Consider the following 21,040-nt stretch of genomic DNA (forward strand, 5'->3'; position numbering starts at 1 on the left):
ATTTTTAACATTCATGATATTTTTGATGTCATTTTTGTTATTTAAACTAGTTAAAAAACAGTTTAAAAAAGTTCTGTCTTGGACGTCCGTGTGTCTGTATGTGCGGAGGATTTTCTTGTTAACACGATAGCGACCGAAATACTTTACTAATCTAGTCTTTTTTTTCTCTTACGCTTGAGTATGCTCAGGAATAGAACCCTTTCATTTTTCAGGGTCTGATTCGATGTGGTTTAATTGTTATTAAATAAACAAAAGAAAATATCGACTGTTCTCCATAATTTTAGTACAGAGTACCTAGTAGTAGTAGTAGTTTTAGAGCATTGGCACATGAGAACAAGTGTATCTACATACTTATATTATATACACCTTTATAAATAATCAATTTTATTGTAAAGGATGAGATTATGAGGCGTGCACTTTTGGATTTTCCAAATTATTTACAATTTACATATGTACAACATAAGTCATTAATCATATATCTTGATATAAACAAGGTCTAGAGGGAGCTAGGTACTGGTCTAAATAGGCTTACGTTCTGCTCGTTAGTCACCTAGATTGCCCTACCTAGACTAAATGCACGCTAGTGTTACCATGTTTTCTATTTTATTTAGAACTTTTGGGAATATAAATAGTTTATTAGTGTTGAGTTTGTAAGGGATAAGCTTAAAAAATGCGTATACGATTGCGAAAATTTGATTCTTTATGAACATTGATTTATTTATAAAATAGTCACTTAAGTATTACCAAAATTATATATACTTAAGTGTGATTTCATAGAATTAGGTACTCAATATAGACTAAAAGGGTTATATTGAATCAAAGATCACCATATCCGACATGTGTTTAGACACATTACTACCTCAAGATTGACAATTGTTTGGTTTTCATTTTATCTAGAATCTAAATATAAAAAGTCGTATAACATTAGTACAATTTATTAAAAAATTACATAAAAAACTTACAACATTAGTGTAAATCTTTATGTCAAATAATTACTATTAGATATCACCGTTACATTTAAACACACATATTTTTTTAATTCCGTCAACACAAGAAATATTCAATATAAAAACGTTTTTAACCTTCAAATATGGCCACCCTACCGTCAGTTGGGGTCACAGCGAATAATAAAGAGGGCTCCGTTATTAACGTGCGAATTTTGTGAAAAATTAAAAGAATTCATTTATACTGAGACAGAATTTTCTAGTGCTCCTAATTAAGTCTGAAAATTGTGAGTTAAATGTGAACGTTTCACATTTCTGTTTGTCATGCTTTTTTTAAATTTATTTTTTAATAGATTTCGTTGTTTGTAGTGAGTGATGAGTCCTATTTCTAAATATTATTGATACATTAAATTATTGGGCGAAAACCCAAGTATGATGATAATATATGAGTGCTTATAAAAATCTTCAATGCCAATAATTCCAATATACATTATATTCATAATTATTATTGTTAATCCATTCCTAGATGACTGACGAACAAACACACAAACTAACCTTCATTTCTAACGGTCCATTTGTAACGAAAGAGGAGTGTCAGGACCCCACCTGCTTCTAATTAATTAATACGAATGACCTATGTAATATGTATGATCTAATTGACGTGTGTTATAGTGCGTGTAGAAAACATTAAAAACTATTGTTTTCGCACTGTTTTTGTGCGTGTTATAACATATTTATAATAAAGCTTTCTAAATATTAATTTTATTTTCACTAGTTATACGTCTCGGCTTGGCTCGGGATAAAAAAGCTATCACTCAGTAAAGATGTAGCCAAACAGATAAGATATTAAATCAATGTCTTATACAAATAATGTAATCTTATAATTACTATAGGTACTACATACTTCTACAAGGCAAAAACATAAAATATAAATAAATGTCCTTGGTTCTAGTGCCTTACCTATTACACTACAACCTGTATCATTTTTGTATTTTGACATCAATAACAAACTTTAAAATATACAAAAAACTCCCCTTCTTTAATTTTATTACAAAACTCAACATCCAAAAACTGTTAATTCCAAATTACCTCTATGACCACGATCAGATAAACGGAAGGAAAACGGCAAACAAAAGACAATAGGAACTGTTATTACATCACCGAGCAAAAATAACCGTACAATTACCGTTGCGTCGCGTGTACTGAATGTATAATTAATTGATCTATGAAAAAAACGCAATGAAAGTGCAACAATGCGTTCGCGTTACTTTTACCATTTATTGGGAAAGTGTTTGTTTATGTAGTCTGTGGTACCGGTTTTGAGATAGAAACTATTCTATTCTATAGTGGGTAGAATATAATGAAGTGAAATCAATTGCTTTTTGTATATGAAAGATAAATCCATAGAAATATTCCACTATTAAAAAGCTGCACTGTTTTTGAGGTTTAAAAATTAGAGACATTTTATCAGTGGCATATTTCAATACAGTTTATTACGCAAAAAAAAAACCTTAATATGTATATTTTTTACCTTGAACACAACTCTATTAAAATATACATAGAAATTATGAAAATATTTTGAAATTAATTCAACATCACACATTATTTTAAAAGTACCTACAAGTAACATACATATAGCCTGGCTTTTCATTCACTAAAATTTAAAACCTGGGTGGTCTACTGTCTATTATATTAAATCGATTGTGTCACAAATTAAATGAATCGTTAACATCAAAACGAGCATTCAAATAAATGAACGATATAGTTAATTAAAATAGCCATTCGTTTGAAGTGAAGAAAGAATACATATGGAGTCAACTACCGCTCGAATTTATTAATAGCAAAATAAACAAAGCTTAAATCTAGAAACTTGGCAGACTACCGTCTATAATAAATGATTTAGATTGGAATTTTACTCAAATAGTGAAATGTTGAATATGAAGGCATGATCCGAAGATAGGTTAAAACTTATTAGGTTATTAGGAAGATAGGTTAATATGTACTTAACATTAAAACTTCAATGAACAGAACAGGACCATATTTAAAATTTTATAAATTTAGTACAGTCACCAATCTACTGTAGTAGATTGATATCATCATGAAAGAAACGTACGCCATAGAATTTCATTTAAATAAAATCGTAATCTTTCATAGTTACTATGCGTGAAAATATTCTTGGGAAAATATATACGTAAAGTTTGGAACATAGGTACTATTGTCTGTTTTCAGACCTTAGTCTGACATTGACATTTACAATGTTACCGGATACTCTATTCAGTTCATAATAGTTCGATATAATGCGACCCTACGGTCGCGTCGCTTGAAAAGGATATTATGTCTATGGTAAGGGTTTTCACAACGTGTTAAGTTATAATATTTATTTAAATACGATTTTTTCGATATGATTTACATTGCGAAAACGCCTATGAGGTAAAATATTATGGTTAAATCTAGATTTTACTCTATCTAGATAGAGTTACATAAATGGATTACTTATACGTAACTTGAAATTGTAAATTTTACAAGCAGGGTTTACTCAAACGTCGATGATGCGTCTAAAATAAAGAATGCATACAAATGTAATACATTATTAAACATAGATATTAGGTAAGTATAATCATTACTCGATATAAATATATCTCACAAGTGGCAGCCCTGAATGCCGTAGAAATGTGCAATACTATAGCGGTGTTTTACGAAGACAAATGGAAACTTGGCTTTTATTTCAATACCTAGACTCACCGATACTTTTTCTTAGCTTGTCATCTTTTGCAGAAGTTGTACTCGTCTTGTACTATGTTCTTCCATATAAAGGAAAATAAATACCTATGCAATACAGACTGATCGTATTAGATTTAAATTCAAAGATTATCAAACGTGTGAACAAACTATATAAAAATTAAAATTGTAATAGAAGCAAATAGGACAAAATTATGGCATATGGATATTGCTTTCTGCTTAGTGGACGTGGAATTATTAGTTATTATGAATTCTGAGTCTGAAATACGTTTATTCTTTGTATAATTAGAACCAAAATGTATAATTACTACTAGTGACTTCTGATAATGTGTTTCTTGATATCAATTGATTTTCAAGAAGTTTTCTAGTCTTGAAGTATATTTATTTATTAGTTTATTACCCATATCACTAGATTTCGTTTCGAGCAAATCGACATTACTCAGCTTAAAATCATTTGGGAAAGAAAATCCTAAAGGAAAACTCTAATTATTTATTTCATTATTACTTACTTGATAATACCATCTTCGATGTAAACATCAGCGTCTTCCATCCCATCGTCGTTGACAACCCGACCATTCTTGATGAGCAGTCGGTTCTGGGAGCTCTGAAACGGATGGGCAATTGTTAATGCTGTTGTACATTATGAACAACTGATAGGATGTAGTTCATAATCTTACAAATTGGTAGTAGATATTAATGTAGTGAATATTTTAATGGCTGATGGGAATCCAAATATTTTGAATGCGATATAGATGGACAGACATAAGTAAATAAAATTCAGGAAGGCTAAATTGTTATTGAAATCCACAAAAAATCTAAACAAGAATCTGAAGTTGGTTTCAAATACAAATTTAAGTCTTTCACAGCGAAAAGAATTTAATAATTGTATCTAAAGCGGACAAAATTGAATTCTGAAAACTTCTCTGTAACTTTTGTAGTCAATTTATTCCCAGAAAGTGACTAAAGATCGGAACGAATTTTTTACTACACAAATATTTATTTCTAATTTCTATTTGTATATCGATTTACAATACAAAGTAGTCTTTCTGAGAGAAAATAAAGTTGTTAGTCTAGTCTAGTATTCAACTTGACGTGACTCTTCAAGGCATCTCTCTCAATACCCGGTTTTGTACTTTTACCTATTTATTCTTATACATTTTAATATTGAATTTGATATTTTTGGTTTAATGGCATTCAAATGCTTTATAAATAGTAATTTATAAAGAATAGAAAAGAATTATAAATTTACATTTTAATATTATAAACGTTAAAGTAACTGTGCCAGTCTTATGTTTTCATGCCTGAACGCCTGAACTTATAGGAATTAAATTAAGTAAAGAAAAAGATTGGAGATCGATATTATTCGCTATTTTACGTGGAATATAAACCTTCAGACTGTAGTGCATGTATTTGATATTGGGATATGGGGATGGGATCTATAATAACTTTTAGTGCAAAGTCACGGGCAGAGAGCTAGTACAAAATTATAGTTTGTTTACCTACATTAATTGCATTTATGCGTCAATGTCTCTTCAACGTTGAATTTCCCCGAAAATATTGGCAACAGTACAAAATATAATTTTGAAAATTTGGCGCACGTTTTCCAATCCGTAACTGCAAGACAGGATGACATCTGTTTTATGTATATAGATTCTTCCTTTAAATGGAATTAAATGAAGAATCTATACATAAAGATGTCTTCCTTTTGGAAGTATAGTTTATCGTGTTTTAAAAGAAGGTCGAACTAAGATAGGTAAACAAAGAATTCCATGTTTATAAACTACTATTCATCGGCTATCCATAAAAGTTACCCACTGCAGTCACGACTTTATTTAAATTATTATTAATGCGTTCCTAGTTTCCACTACCGTTATTATAATTTGCATGTTTTAAAAATAGTTTAACAATGAATTTGCGTTCACTATTAGGAAATGGACTTATTTCCTTATTACCACTTTATAGGTGCACTTTTATTACCTAAAAAACTTGTAACGAACGAATTAAAAGCATAGAATGCTATACACACCAACAATGCAAATATTTACTTAAAAATAACAATGGAACGCCGCATCATTGTTGTGTGGTAGTGCTCGAGAAAAACGCAAAAATGGTAACACTAAAATACCTTAATATTAATCCCGGATACGGAGTTGGCTGTATGTTCCGGCATCCTTGCCTCTAGTAGCGGGAATTAAAAAATCAGAAATGTCGATAATTCGCGGTTTTTAAAATGGCGGGTAAGATGGCGACATGCGCGCCGCCCGCGGGACGCTGGCTGAAACTGAAAATGTGCCCGAAATAGAAAACATTTCTCCCCTTAGTGCGCGCATTTGCGCATAACTAGATGTTTTCACGCATGCCCGATTAATTGGATTATTGTCGAATTTGTCGGTTACTTACTTCCGTATCTAAATACTAGTTATTGGAGCTATTAATAGGTATGCCGTATGGGAAGAGTAGGTATATTAGAATATTACCTACATGGTATAGTCAAAAAAATAAAATTGGGATTAAGCCTTTATGACCTTTAAAGCAAAACAATGTTTAATGAAGGAAAATGTTTATTTATAGGATTAGAAAGTAATTAATGTGGGTGTTCACATTCTCTTGGACACGTGATAATTTAATTACCAATTATATCAAATCTATTATGGGATTAATATACGGAAAGATTGATGTCTATTTGCGACATACCTAAATCAATAAAATGATTACAAACAAACCGGGGTCCTTACCCGGGCGCAAAATGAAAAGGTACTTTTAGGGGTAAGTGTTTAAAATAGAATTGGCTGACCATAGTCGTCTACTCTCAAAATGTATATTTTTTCCCATTTTTGCAACATTTTCCATGGATTTTGCTCCTAATGGTCGTAGCGTGATGTGTTATAAAACCTTCCTGAATATTTTCAATTTTCAAACATAAGTAGATAGATAGATATAGATTAGTTAGTATTCCCAAAACAACAGTAGAAGTTAAAAGAAATGTCATGCCCGTTGTACATTCATCCTAATCTCTCTTTAAATAGTACAAAACATACGGAACCCGCGTTTGTTTGTGTTTTCTCAATCTTATCATTAGAAATGTCAACGAACTTTAGTCTAAACAAGTTCTTACTATAATGATTATACCTAATTTATTATTGATTATATAATATTGTTAAATCAATAACGAAAGTAGGTATAAATGTGTTTCTAGTAGACAGAGAGTAATATAAAAGCAATAATTGTTTAAGATATTTTATTTCAGTAATATAATTAATAAAACTCATATTATTTCAATAAAAAGAAACGTACTTTGTGACATAGTTTTTAAATATTTACGCGTCTATATTTATAAATACTTTTTTCAGCAAAAACAAAAGCAACATAACAAGATCACAACAAGATTATAACGATAAAAAGTAAAAGAAAATAACTTAGAAACCGCATAGCCATAATCAGAATTGCTATAGATAAGAAAAACATTGATATGGCGATATCGAGACGAGAGAAATGAATCACTTTCAATCGAGTCGAGTTCGGAACGAGTTGCAAGATTAATGCGCCCGCGCAACCGATATACATGTATATATCGTCTAAGCAACGATACCATAGAATATATACTCTAATGACGATACATAGTGTAAATTGTATTTATTATACATTTTATACATGCTTTTGGATATTCAAATACATTTTGTAAATAAGTTTCATCAGATTTTTGAATTGCAAAGTTGTTTTTTTGCTAAGTTTACATTTAATTAATAGAATAAAATATGTAGGTACGATATAAATAAAATAGTGACCTCATAAATGTAGTACATATTTATATATTAGTGATTATTTGACCCATAATATTTGATTTTTTTTTCTATCACTATCATACCAATTTTCACCGATATATCGATAGCATTAATATAAAAGCTTTTTATGAGGGTAGTTTGCATTCAATACACTGTCTCAAATCTCAACACGAAGAAGCAAAATTACTTGCTATTTACTTGCATTAACCTAAAGGCAAGCAATAAATACGGTTTATAGTACTTTCGATAAATTATGTATTCAGTACGGAAACATTTAAACCTATTTATTTTCTACTATAAAATCTAGTTTATTATTATTCATACGCGGAGACTGGAGAGCATTCAAAAGTCGTGCTGACTCGACGTTTTTAATTAATGTTGGTTAACACATGTTACAAGTACTTTTATGCGACTTTTCATAAATGTACAGTAATTTTATGTATAAATTCAAGTGGGTTTTGATGCATTTATACGTCTGGAAATATACACTTTCCTTTATATTTTTAGAGATCTCGTTATAAGTTATAACACGAACGAAATTGTTTATCTGATATAGGTATATGAAATAGTAGTATTTGTTAACAAACCCGTCATAAATGGCTGCATAAATTTTTCTGAAATTTTGTGTTTGTCGGATAGGTCTTATAATCAACAAATTTCTATTTTTCAGTTTTCATTCCCTTCAATTATAAAAGTATGGTAATACAATGTTGGATAATAAGTATATAACATTTGTGGAATATGTGTAATATTTATCTTTGTGCGATAAATACACCGATTTGAGTGCGGTTTTGCAATCGCTAATCTCGTTTGTCGAGATGTTCTTTATCTATCTTTGCTATAGATATCGTCTCGAAGATTCGATATAGATAAGTCTCATATATATTAACCTATTGCCATTTCGAAGCTAAGAATGCCAATTTTAGTTTCAAATTAGTTGCAGCAGTATTTTGTAGACCATAGTCTTGTCTGGGATTTTAAAATATTTCGGTTCATATTATATGAATATTAGACGAACTATCATAAACACGAACAAACAATATTTTAATAAAGTAGGTACAAACAACCATTTGCATCTTCAAAACATAATTGCAAGTACAGTTTTAACGACAATTACGTAACACATTTGTCACCGTTTTAAAATAGAAAACAACATTTTGTCAAATAATACATAATAGTACTACTTTAGTGTAGAAATAACGATAGAAACTTCCGTAGGTGGTCCTAGAAAATCGTATGTACTTGCATAAGCTATGACACAGTGTAAACTATAAAGGTTATGACACATGTGGTTTGTTAGAAAGCTCGAGTTGATCAAACTTCGTGCAATAACTTTATCGCATTATCATGATTCAGCAGTATTTAATAGAAATTTTAATCGAATGAAGATTTGGAAAAATAATCTACAATATCTGTACTTTATCATTGTCCCAACCAGATTTACGTAACTTTAATATTGATTAATTACAGAAACCGTAAAAACCAATTTTGACTAACTTGTTATATTATGGAAGGCATCTTTCTTATATTTAAAAGATTACTTCATACAAATATTATCCCTACAAACACTATAAAACAGATTAATATTACGAAACTCTATTTACCTACACGGAAATAATTCAGAGTTGTTTATTTAATGGAGCCAATGTGGAACAACCATCAATGTTTGTTTTACTAAAAGCGTATTGAGTTTCCGCTATATTTTTACATAGAAAGTGTTATTGAGAATTCACACAATTTCGGTTTTATGGTAAATTGCCGAATATTTTGTTTGATGTTATCTTGTGGTCACGAACGAATTGGAGCTTTAATAAGATTCATTTCGAGCTTTCATTTTATTTTTCTCGCTGCAATCACATAATTTTTGTTAAATGTGAATTATTTCAAGGTAACACTGTAAGAATTATTTCAGTGTGATACTGATTATTTCAGCGAAATTAGAAACTTTCTCCATACTTAACTTTTCAACGCATTTTCAACTTTCTTTCTCCATACCAACTAAAATATCAGAGAATCTCCGAAAAATCTCGAGGTAGGTATGTAATCATTTTAGAGATAAGTGGGAATTGGATATGTAAACCACCCCAAATAAATCGAAGTGATATTACCTAATAATACTTTGTATAAGCCGTTGCTTTTCATAGCTGATATTTTTAGTGGTCCAACGCTCAATTGAATGTTTAATTTGTATCAGAAATAGTATTATAGCCCCTATTGAAATAATACAATTGACGTTTAGCCGATTTATACATAATATATTTTTTTAGTAATAGGATCACATAGACGGTAGACCCGAATGAAGACTATGTATAGTCAATTGCGCTAATTTTGAAGTATCGTTTAGCGTAATTTACCAGATGTACTAATCACCCCAGCTGTTAAATTGAGCTTTACTAGGAAATAAAGTCATTTATGAGTAACAATATAGAAAACGATATGAGTGTCTGTACTTTATACATAGCTTTGTAAAAAAAAATAATATAGGTATATAGCTTTTAAGCATTATAAAAAAAACTTGAAACAAAAATCATGTATTTTATACACTTAAAAATATGTTTCTCAGGTTCGATAATAGATGTCGCTGTGAGCTTATAAATAACCAATAACCATTAACATTAGTCCGAACATATTTTGTCTGGAACTTTGAAGCTAAAAATTTAACTAAACATAATTTGGAGGCCCGTGATAAAAGACAAGTGAAGCCTATATTAGTCACAATTGGTGTCTTCCGTAAACAGTTTCATCTATCAGCTGATGTGTAGTAGTAAATAATAAATAGGGGATATAACGGATTTAAAGCGTGTTTAAAAATCATCATAATACATTATTAAACCTCATTTTCATCAAGTTCACTGTGTGATATAAATATTTACCTACGAAAAATTCAAAATTATTTCCACATAAATAATACCTATAAACTATACTCTCGCAATCCTACTAATATTATAAATGCGAAAATTTGTGAGGATGTGTATGTGTGTGATTGTTACTTTTTCACGCGAATACTACATAACCGATTACAATGAAATTAAGCACACGTAGGTATAGAGGGTAACGTGGATTTACACATAGGATAGGTTTTATTTGGAAAAACTATGCGGGTTTTTTTGAAAACGCGGACGAAGCCGCGGGCAGAATGCTAGTATGTATAAGATAAAACCAACGACACTTTTAATAAAATTTATCAAGCCGTTTACACTAAAATCGAGCCACACAAACATAAAAACTTCTGGCGTACTTCACTCCAACATGGAAGTACTATAAATCTAAGTGTTATTTCAAGGTCGTAACTACATATTATGGTCACATATGGTCACCAAACTGACGCACATGACCAAACCAATTGTTATGTATATCGCAATACAATCTTTTGATGATCCAAGGTTTATTTTTTGTTATCCAGACAATTGGAATTCAATTGTAAGGACTCGACTTTTGCGATTGATAACTAAATTTAAATGTTATGATTTTGTTTATATGTTGCTGTTTTATCTACTACTAGCTGTTCCGCGCGGTTTCACCCCCGTGGCTCCACTCCTATTGGCCGTAGCGTGATGATATATAGCCTATAGCCTCGATAATTGAGCTATCTAACACCGAAATAATTTTTCAAATCGGACCAGTAGTTCCCGAGATTAGCGCGATCAAACAAACAAACTCTTCAGCTTTATAATATTACCTAGTATAGATTTTGAGTTAATGTGGGGCAAAAACATAAGTATTACAACTTATAATCTAAACACTAATGTAGCTTATAATGGTAAAGGATTTTCATTAGACACCTTATAACATTAATCACAAAGCAAAAGCTAACTAATAGTGAAATTTTTTCAGAAGTGGTTAGATAGGTAGGTGCTTACGTAGTTTTTTTTTTAAGTTTATTCATTACAATAAACTCTCTCCTAATTAGTCAGAACGATCAGCACGTGTAAGTAGTCCATTAAAAAAACAAAAAAACATTTTACCGTTTTAAGGACTTTGACACTTTTGTTTCCTTATAAAAAAACAATTTAAATTAAAACTACAATAGAAGCAAGATATTGGCACATATGTATTGGTTTACTTCATGTATGCATTTATAAGTCATTGATAAGAATTGATAACTCGCTACGCTCATGACTACAATGTATAAGCATTTTGGTTTTTTTTTTGTTTTGATTAACGTTTTTGAATTTAATTTTACATTTAATTAATGATATGTTAATTTTCTTGTTTTTGGCGAGAACGACTTCAACTTTTATTTTTAAACATGAAATAAACTGTTTGTACGTGATTTGATTTTAACTTTTAAGATTTCAAAAACCTTAAAATCGAAGATTACATACGAAATAAAAACAACACATGAAAATTTAGTATTTTATAGAATCGTAAACCATGTATTTTTTCGTATGAAAATCTTCAGCAGTGAGACTGTGAGAGCTCATGAGCCACGGTACGACCAATCTTCGACAGTACACCACAGGCGAAGCCGGGTGCATAGCTAGAATAATATAAAACTACAGTAACCAATATCTATCACTATCCAAATAATCGTATCCGTAATTCGTTTAAGTTAAAGCGTTAACAATCCGCTGGATTTAATTCACAAAATATTAAATATCCATATCAGTAATCCGCTTTGGTTAAAGCGCATCCCCAGTTGGATTTATTCCAACACTTTACCGCATATTTCTAAGTCAGTTAATATTCAGTATTCACCCCTATGACTCACCCCCTAACGATTATATCATGCGGTCCCCTTGCAGACGTAAGCACTTAAAACTTTTATTTAAAGGTAGTTATTTGCAAACAAGGCGGTAGACTATTTATTTTTGCATGTTTAAAACAGTCAATGAATTTTATCGATGTAAATTTTAGACGCAAAAGCACCAATTCTAAAAATTAGGTCGTAAGTCGTAACCTATTTCATCACAAATGTGTATTTTCGGTTTTTATAACAGGGAAAACATGAAAGACGTCCAGCGAATGCATTTAATTTTAATAGCTATGGCTGCTATTTGCTAAGGCTATTTTCTATTTAATGCAAAAGGCTTAAAATAAAACGTCAATTATACCAAACGTTACATTTTCCATTATAAATTGCACAAATGACATTCTATATTCTATCCGTACTACATCTAATTTTTTACCCAGGTACCACGCAAGTATAAATAAAGTCGTCTCGAGCAAGTTAAAAAAATGTATTAGGTACATTTACCGAAACAATAAAAAAGATCTGTTTCCAAAATTATGTAGCATTGTTCTTACTCAATATAAAGTATATTATCAGTAAAAACTCGAAATCAAAAGCAAATAAGATAAGTTTTGTCTCATGGTGTTACGGTTCTTAGTTGCCATGGTTACGCATGCGTGAAATTGGGTTACGCGTAAAGTGCGTTTTGTATAAATAAACAAGATTATGACTGCAGTTAACGTTTCTGCCTTCTGGGTTTCGTATGCAGAGATTTATTTTAATTCTATTATTTTATTTAGTTAGGAAATCGTGTAATGTTATCAACTATTGATTCAATAAAAATTGGGTTATAGTGGGTCTTATTTATTGTTGTCACAGAAAAATCATTTGCTAAATATGTAGTAGGTACCTAAGAAGTAAATAAAAAAATATTAAGAGAGCAAAAAATTATTTTCATTTTGATCTACTAAGTGCAAACTTACACATTGTCGTCACAGAAAAAATATTTATAAAGTTGTCTGGTGAACTTTATAGCACTTAGTTCATAGTGCTAACTGATGAACATCATTCAATTTGATAAGACTCTTGAATTAAGAGCGCACTTTGAAATAAAACTGAGGGGCTTCGAAGATAGGTCGAGAAGATTTTGAGATGACTAATCTGTGCACTAGTTTGTTACTCTAAGATTGTAAAATAATGTATACCATCGTCCATCTGCAAAATATGATTCTAATCCTACAACTTACAAGACCAATGCTTATACAACTTAGCGAAAGTTTGAATGTCTATAATATGTATCTTTGTATGTTTGTCATTCTATCACGCGAAAACCACGGATTTTGATGATACTTGGCAGTGATGAAGCTTATTGTAATAAAATAACACTTAATCAATGGAAAAATACGCATGTTTTGCCCGCGGGTGAAACCGCGCGGCACAGCTAGCATGCCAAATTCCTAACAACAATACATACTAACAAAATGAGTGTGTTAACAGATCGTTTGTTTTAACAATTAATTACACAATATAAACTTTTAGGTTTTTATTATGTACGTACGTTATTTATCGTGTCACTCTTGATTATCTTCCCAGTAGCTTTTAGCGTTAATTGAAGTGGTTAAATGATAAATCCTGTTCAATGGTGACTGTGGAATATACGATTATTGTATACGTATTCATGTGGTTGTAATTTTCTCTTAATTCTAGCCAAAATAGTCGGTCATAATAATAATATCTGATTGGTACTATTTTTACTTTTACCTCCCTTAATGTTTTTACATATCAGAGGAAGCGATTTTTTACAATTTTAACCTCGTTTTAGTGTCTCATATATCCTAGTCCTCTAACATTATCTAGACCTTATAAACCTAAGATTTATCTTTTTTACATTTTGGTACATAATTTGTTAATTAGACAGACATATTATATCTGTATTAGTTACAAAAAATCATTAATTAATTTTATCTATGATTCAAATACATTGTGTCTCAATTTTCCTGTTATATTTTTAAATCGCGTATTCTAGATAGTCAGAATTATAGATTTCAAATATTCAATAATATCACTAGGAATATTAATTAATGATTATCGATTTTTGGCAATTAAATTGATTCTAGATAGTATTGTAAAGGTTATGTTCGCATATTTCCAAAATTATTTCAAGTTTTAGATTGATGAGAATCATCTTTAGATAAACAAATATCTTGAGTATAATCAGGCTGAAGGTTTCTGTGAGATTTGTATTACCTTAATATCTATACAACAGTTATATTTTTTTTATTCTCTATTTCTTTTGTGTTTGAAAAAGTTAAATCTCAGCTCCAATTGCCTTTATTAATTTTAATATACTTACTGACTGAAAATAGTAGGTAATATGACATCTAACGACATCTAACTTGCAAAATAAAGTAACAAATAAACGGAAAGATAACATTAACCACTATACATAAAAAAATTAAAATAAATATCGACTATCGCAAAATAAAAGCAAAACAACGGGAAAAAAGATATATTATGTACTTATACATATAACAGTAACATTGTAAATTGTAATATTAAGTTTGCAAAACTCAAGTTGGAAACAAAACAAATATCTTCTTATCAGCCACTTAACCTTATCGCCGGTTTATCCAGAGATGTCTTATAATTTATATCTTTATTTTAATGAGACAATAAACTCGATATTGATACTTATTACTTCATATTATGTAAACATATTGAAACACTTTTCTTTAGGTCGAGTAGCTTGTATATTTAGTAGAATAACCGGGCAAGTGCGATTCGGAGCCCTCTGAGTAGTGGGTACGGAACCCTAAAAATTAATATTTACTGGTATGAACTACATAAATTATGTTTGGCTTATAAATCACGACTTTATTACATTGATAAACTATAACGATAACTCTCTCTATAAATTTTTAATTCGAAACGATTGATAGCAATCTATAATATCTAGTACATATTGGAATGTCCATAAAATACCGACAACTCAATATAAACCGCACATATCTCGTGATACGGTTAAATTAAAACCCTTTGCGTGAGTGAAAGCAAAAACCGCAATATTGTACATATAGAAGTACATACATATGCATATGTACGCATTATGTTCTGAAAACCCGGTGTGTCATCGTTATAACAAGTCGGAACTGCTAGTGAAAGGACGCACGAAGAAAAGGTGTAGAAATCTATATACCTACATATAATAAATCTGTAGAAGGGTCAATTCTGTACATTGAAAATATTGAAAAAATAAATAGCAGGGGGTGTTACTGGATCGATACCAAACCCAAATATGTGATTAAAAAAATTTTTGTCTGTCTGTCTGTCTGTCTGTCTGTCTGTATGTGAAGACATCACGTGAAAACTAACGGTTCGATTTCGATGAAACTTGGTATAATTATACCTTATTATCCTGGGCGTAAAATAGGATACTTTTTATCCTGAAAAAATACGAAGAAAAAAAATAATCTTAATTTTTCAGTTTTATCCATAGACGTTGTTCTGTAGAACAGCGAACACACGTTGGGTATTATTATAGGCCTAGCCGTATTTGAGTCCAATAGATATTTATAAGATGTTATTGTCAGAGTTACTCAAAATGGAGAAATAAACCATCCACGCGAAGACCGACATCCGCGCGGACGGAGTCGCGGGCGGAAGCTAGTTAAAAATATTTTCCCGATTTTGTTAACAGACAAACTTAAAAACATAAAATATGTTTTGCTTGTAGATAATAGGATGATAAAGGTTGAAAAGAAGCAATTAAACAAATAATTAATATGAATCGTCAGCAATTAAATTTCATTTAATAACGATTAAGTAACAATAAATAAAAGGTTTGGTTCCTTATTCTATCCGAAAATACTAGTTTTAAAATCATTCACATTAAACCGTATATATTACACTAGCGGTCCGCCCCGGCTTCGACCGTGGTACATATTTCGCAATAAAAGGTAGCCTATGATCTTTCTCAGGTCTAAAGATGATCTGTGCCAAATTTCATCAAAATCGGTCCAGTAGTTTATGCGTGAAAACCATACATACATACACACAAACCTTTCCTCTTTATAATATTAGTATAGAAGTATAGAAGTATAGATATATCCACAATCCACATTTTATATAATAAACAAAAAATATACAGCGTAGATTATAGATAAGTTAATCTTTAATTTTTTTGTATACAATTTATTTTTCCTTGTTAGCCTTTTGTATTTTCGTTTCTTATTAATAAATGTTTTATTATTACATTAGATTACTTAAGATTTCCTTATTACATGCATATGAAGTACCTCATAAAGACGTCAGTTCTCACCATACTTAATCTAATTCCATTAACCATCAATCGATTCCGGAGAAAGTATTATATTTATACACAACAAGGTATTAACTATTTATAGGTTTAAATATATCCGCTATTATTGTATATACGTGGAAGTCTGTTTGTTCATCGATTACACAGAGCTTACTGAATCTGAAAAGGCAAGAGGTGGTAAAATGTTTAAACTTTAAAGAAAGATTAGAAATTAATTAATTTTAAATTATTGTTGATTGGTTTAATGAATAATAATAATTATTATATCGTAGCAAAATCTGCTTTATATTCATAAGCGTTTTTATACGTTTTACATAAAAACAATCAAATAAGTAGATAAGTAGGTATAATACGACAATGGAAAAAAGTTTTCTTCGACGGAAATATTTTCACAAATGTAAGGTAATAAACACCATACATAGTTACTTTTCAAGTAACTCATAAACTTAATTATATCTCATTAGGCCGCTTCTCTAGAAGCTTAGTTAAGCACCCCGGTTCCGTCCATAAATCATTTTTTATCACCCTTTGTTAAACCGAGAATAGAACTGCAGGAATCGGCCCCAATAATATATCTTGTTCCGTGACTTTGCATGTGTTTTCTTAATAAGTTTTCTTCGACAGGTAAAAATGTATAGTTCATTTTAGTTTGTGTTGTGGAGGCAATTAAAACGTTTTATGACGTGCAAATTTTGAATTGGACTTTCATATTGGATTTTATATTATTATGTATTGAGTTAATAGTTTAATAATAAGTATAAATTTAAAATTAAAAGGCCAATATTAATCATACTAACCTACGAGCTACTACTTTTTTAATCACGAAGGTTTTTGTTGATGTCTGATATTTTGATACATTTACGCACTTTACGTAAACTATGAATTTTTAATCTTTAAATTCTCGTTTAAAATATTCAAAAACATTTGGGTCCATTTATAACTTACCTAAATATATTTCCGTGATTGGTAAAATTGCAAAGTTAACTATCTCGTAGCAAAAATAATTATCTACGAACTTCTAATGAGACCTCTAGAAAGAAGACCTTTGATTAGACATTTTTTATTAATCGGGGAACAAACCCAAAACCTCTCGGTCGTTACTCCTTGCTAGAGACGTTATTTTAAAGCTGTAAAAAATTAGTAAAATAAGGTTTTTATGAACAGAAGCTTTGATAAAATCGAAAATAGTTCCACTTCAAAAATCACAAGAACCCAAGTTCCTAAATTAATAACACCATAACAAAAGCAACGCAGCAAAGCGGAACGTTAAATTTATTTGGTTTTTATTACAAGAATAGACACATTTTAAACTAAAATTTAAACTTTATAGAATTTACAACAATTTACACGTAACAAAATCTTATATGTAATTAGTAGATATAATAATGGGTCATGACGATTGAGCGAAACATCAACTTTTGAACTATGATTTAAGAATATCTACTTGCACTTACTGTCTTCAATTAATTAAGTAAGTAGGTAGGTATTCAATTTATAGTATAGAAATAAAAGAACTGTCTGCAAGCGTATATCTTTAAAATTAAAACTACCCAACGGATTTTGATGCGGTTTTTCTATTAGATGCTGTGGTCCTCGAGGAAGGTTTAGTGTGCAATTTGTTAAGTTAGACAAAGCGACGCGTCACGCGACGTATCCGCGGACGGAAAGCTAGTAACTTATAGGTAGGGCTGAAATAAGGTACGAGTATATTGTGCACAGACATAGATAGACTACGCAAGTACCGCGATCTGTATGAAAACCAAGCGTGTCATATTTTTTGTACTGACCTTGACGCGTTATGACGTCACGAGCGCTTTTTAGTGATGGTAATTTCATTTTACGCTAAATCGATTAGGACGCCACTCGCGCGGCGATTCTAGTATCGTCCTATCCCATCGAAGTAAATCGAAAGAAATCAGATCAAACTAGATCTATGTCTAAGAGGTAATTAAATAAATGAATCGTAATCGATTACTAAATCGATTCAAGACAGAAAAATGATAATTACCATAGACAGAGGAATGATAAAATAAATTTATAAACCTTTTAATATTCTAACAAGTAAACTAATGTGTTTTAGCTTTTTCTTACATATGCCCATTGAGTTACCGTGTACTACGTACTAGAGAGGCCATCGAAAGAAAGTAATGAAACTGTCAATCAATCAATCTTTATGTCCCGTTGCATCAATCCATTTTTCTTTTATGTTCGGGTTACTTGGAAAACTGAAAAAAAAAACATAGTCTAAGCAATAAGGAGTTTTGACAAAAAAAATCTATGCCTTTTTTTCTGAAAAATTGCTCCTTCAAATTATCATTTTTCTGTTCGATTATAAAATCGATTAGAATCGAGAACTGTTGCATCAAATGAACATCACTAACCACAAAATTGGACAGAAAAATGAGAACAGAAAAATGAGAAGACGCTATACATTGCTTGTTATCATACGACTCGATCTTTACCGTGCCAAGTAAAAGCCGCAATGTATTCCGAATCATTTCGTATGATTTGGTATCCGTGTTTGTCACGATCGTTTTCCACAGATATTCTTTATTTGATTTTAAAATAAATAGTGCATATTCTGATTAGAAAATTACTTACCGGTGGAAGGAAACATCTCTGCTAACTCGGCCACTCACAGCTGTGGAGTTTCTACAGTTTATAACGGCGTAATTCGGCATTTTACTTTATTCAGCTTCACGTCTTTCCTTGGCGAACTGCAAGCGCGGACTGAGTGTAGGCCAGCGTCAAGTAAGTTTCATAATCTTAGTTTGGACACGGGAAGTACATACACTCGCTTAGTCTATCTTGATACATGTCCGTGATATTGTGTATTTTTAATTCACTATTATAAATACTAAGTAAGTACTTAAACTAAGTGACTTAAGCTATAAACGATACAAGGTTTCCTATAATGCTGATGCTGCATTATCAGTTTTATAATAAGAAGGACCCCATTGCGCATGTCACGTTCTGTTGCCAAGTACCACCCTACTATCACTACGTGTACAGTCAGCAAATTAGGCTCCGTGTTAGTTCTTCTATAAATTATAATGCAAGTAAATATTATAATATTAAGTGTGTTACAAAACGCAATAATAAATGAAAAAAAGAATAATTGTAAATACTTGTAAGTTGTGCATGATGAAAAAATAATTATTTAATGAACTTGAAATCAGTCAACCAATCTTATATCTAAAAGGTTTCTAAGGTAAATCAAATGAAAAATTTTCAGTATTAATCGAAAAATCGAAAGACATTATTTAGTTTTACACCAAGAAATATCGATATAGGAATACTCCTACTCCTAATTGTAGGAGGCGCTTAATATTTTTTGTTAAAAATTGTTTTTGCTTAACACCTCCAATTTTTCGCATCTCATGTTTTTGCTGACCGTACTAGACTAGCGATTCTACAGGGTCATTCACCGGAACCAAGGCAAAGGACACGCTTCCCTTTTTGTTTAAAGTATCTGATAGTATCTCAGTTCGATAGAAGAAAAACACGTACCATAATACCTACCTATGACACCTACTTAATAGGTACTACACGTCTACATAACATCTATTTTATATTTTTTGGAAAACAATAGAAATTTGTGATTTATTAATGATGATTTAATCCCTAAAAAATTGTTATTTTGCAGGGATTGAAAGTTGAAACAACTTTAATTTATTTTATGGTTGTTTCGAGAAAAATAGTAGATACCTATTTAAAATTTTAAGACTTTATTATTAAACATACCTATATTCTGAAGAAGGTGCGTATTTTTATACTCGCAAATTCATTCAGTTAGTTTACCGCACCCTAAATAGGCGGAAATTTTGGGGTTTTTTCAACCCTAATCAATTAAAGCAAGATCGAAAGTAGTTCTGAGTACCCTACTCCACTAATATGCTTTATATATTCTTAAATACCTACTAATACCTATGTATATTTGTTACTTGGATTAATAAGTATGGGTTAAACAAAAAATAGGAAGATAAAATTTGACAACCCTGTTTTCATTTCATGTCCTAAAATCTTTTGCTTTTGCAAGTTTTGATTTTGTTTAGAAGGTAGGTAGATTCTAAGAGCCTTACTAATGGCTGGTTCACACTTTGATTAGTGCGAGTGCAGGTGATGAGTAGTACTACGTGTGGACAGCGACTGTTTAGTGCGAGTGTTTAGTAGGCTGTGTAGTAAAGTGAATAGAAGCGTGTTCTATTTTTTTGCGAGTGGACTGCGAGTAGCCACGTCCCGCGCGCCCTCTCTTCCCCCTCACTCGCAGTGTGCCTGCCTAAACACGTCTGGACAGGAGTGTTTAGTGTTTAGTGTTTAGCGTAGTGTGTAGCGTCGCGAATTTAACCATTGTCCTGCACTCGCACTAATCACCTGCACTCGCAGTTGAATTGGACACTACTCGCACTACACACCTGCACTCGCACTACACACCTGCACTCACACTAATCAAAGTGTGAACCAGCCATAAGAGCTATTATAGGGTTCTATTTTTAAAAATGTTATTGCATTAGATGCCTACCAATAACAATAATATTTACCTAGGTACATAGAATATTGAATTAATTAAAAGACTCATAGAAAT

The 21,040-nt window shown here is 30.9% G+C and overlaps 1 protein-coding gene and 1 long non-coding RNA gene across 4 annotated transcripts in view; one reads left to right on the forward strand and one right to left on the reverse strand.

Annotated features, from left to right (window-relative positions):
* The window catches only part of LOC149477658 (uncharacterized), a 310,772-nt gene that overhangs the window by 232,655 nt on the left and 57,077 nt on the right, over positions 1 to 21,040 (forward strand). The window lies entirely within an intron of this gene.
* Positions 1 to 21,040, reverse strand: part of CRMP (Collapsin Response Mediator Protein) — a 43,805-nt gene that overhangs the window by 22,126 nt on the left and 639 nt on the right. Inside the window, exons 1-2 of one of the 3 annotated variants that reach the window (XM_089710254.1) lie at positions 5,809 to 5,969; positions 4,193 to 4,287 (exon numbers count right to left, since the gene is read on the reverse strand). In XM_089710254.1, the coding sequence (XP_089566380.1) occupies positions 4,193 to 4,287; positions 5,809 to 5,853 (140 nt within the window). In that variant the 5' untranslated portion in view covers positions 5,854 to 5,969. Of the gene's footprint in view, positions 1 to 4,192; positions 4,288 to 5,808; positions 5,971 to 21,040 lie in introns of those variants that run through there. The other 2 variants (XM_089710256.1, XM_089710255.1) reach the window with 2 other exon arrangements.

The sequence above is a fragment of the Colias philodice genome, chromosome 24, assembly GCF_061535455.1.
Source record: "Colias philodice isolate Cphi_HAF_F1 chromosome 24, ilColPhil1 Martin Lab GWU primary, whole genome shotgun sequence".
NCBI classification, from domain to species: Eukaryota; Metazoa; Arthropoda; class Insecta; order Lepidoptera; family Pieridae; genus Colias; species Colias philodice.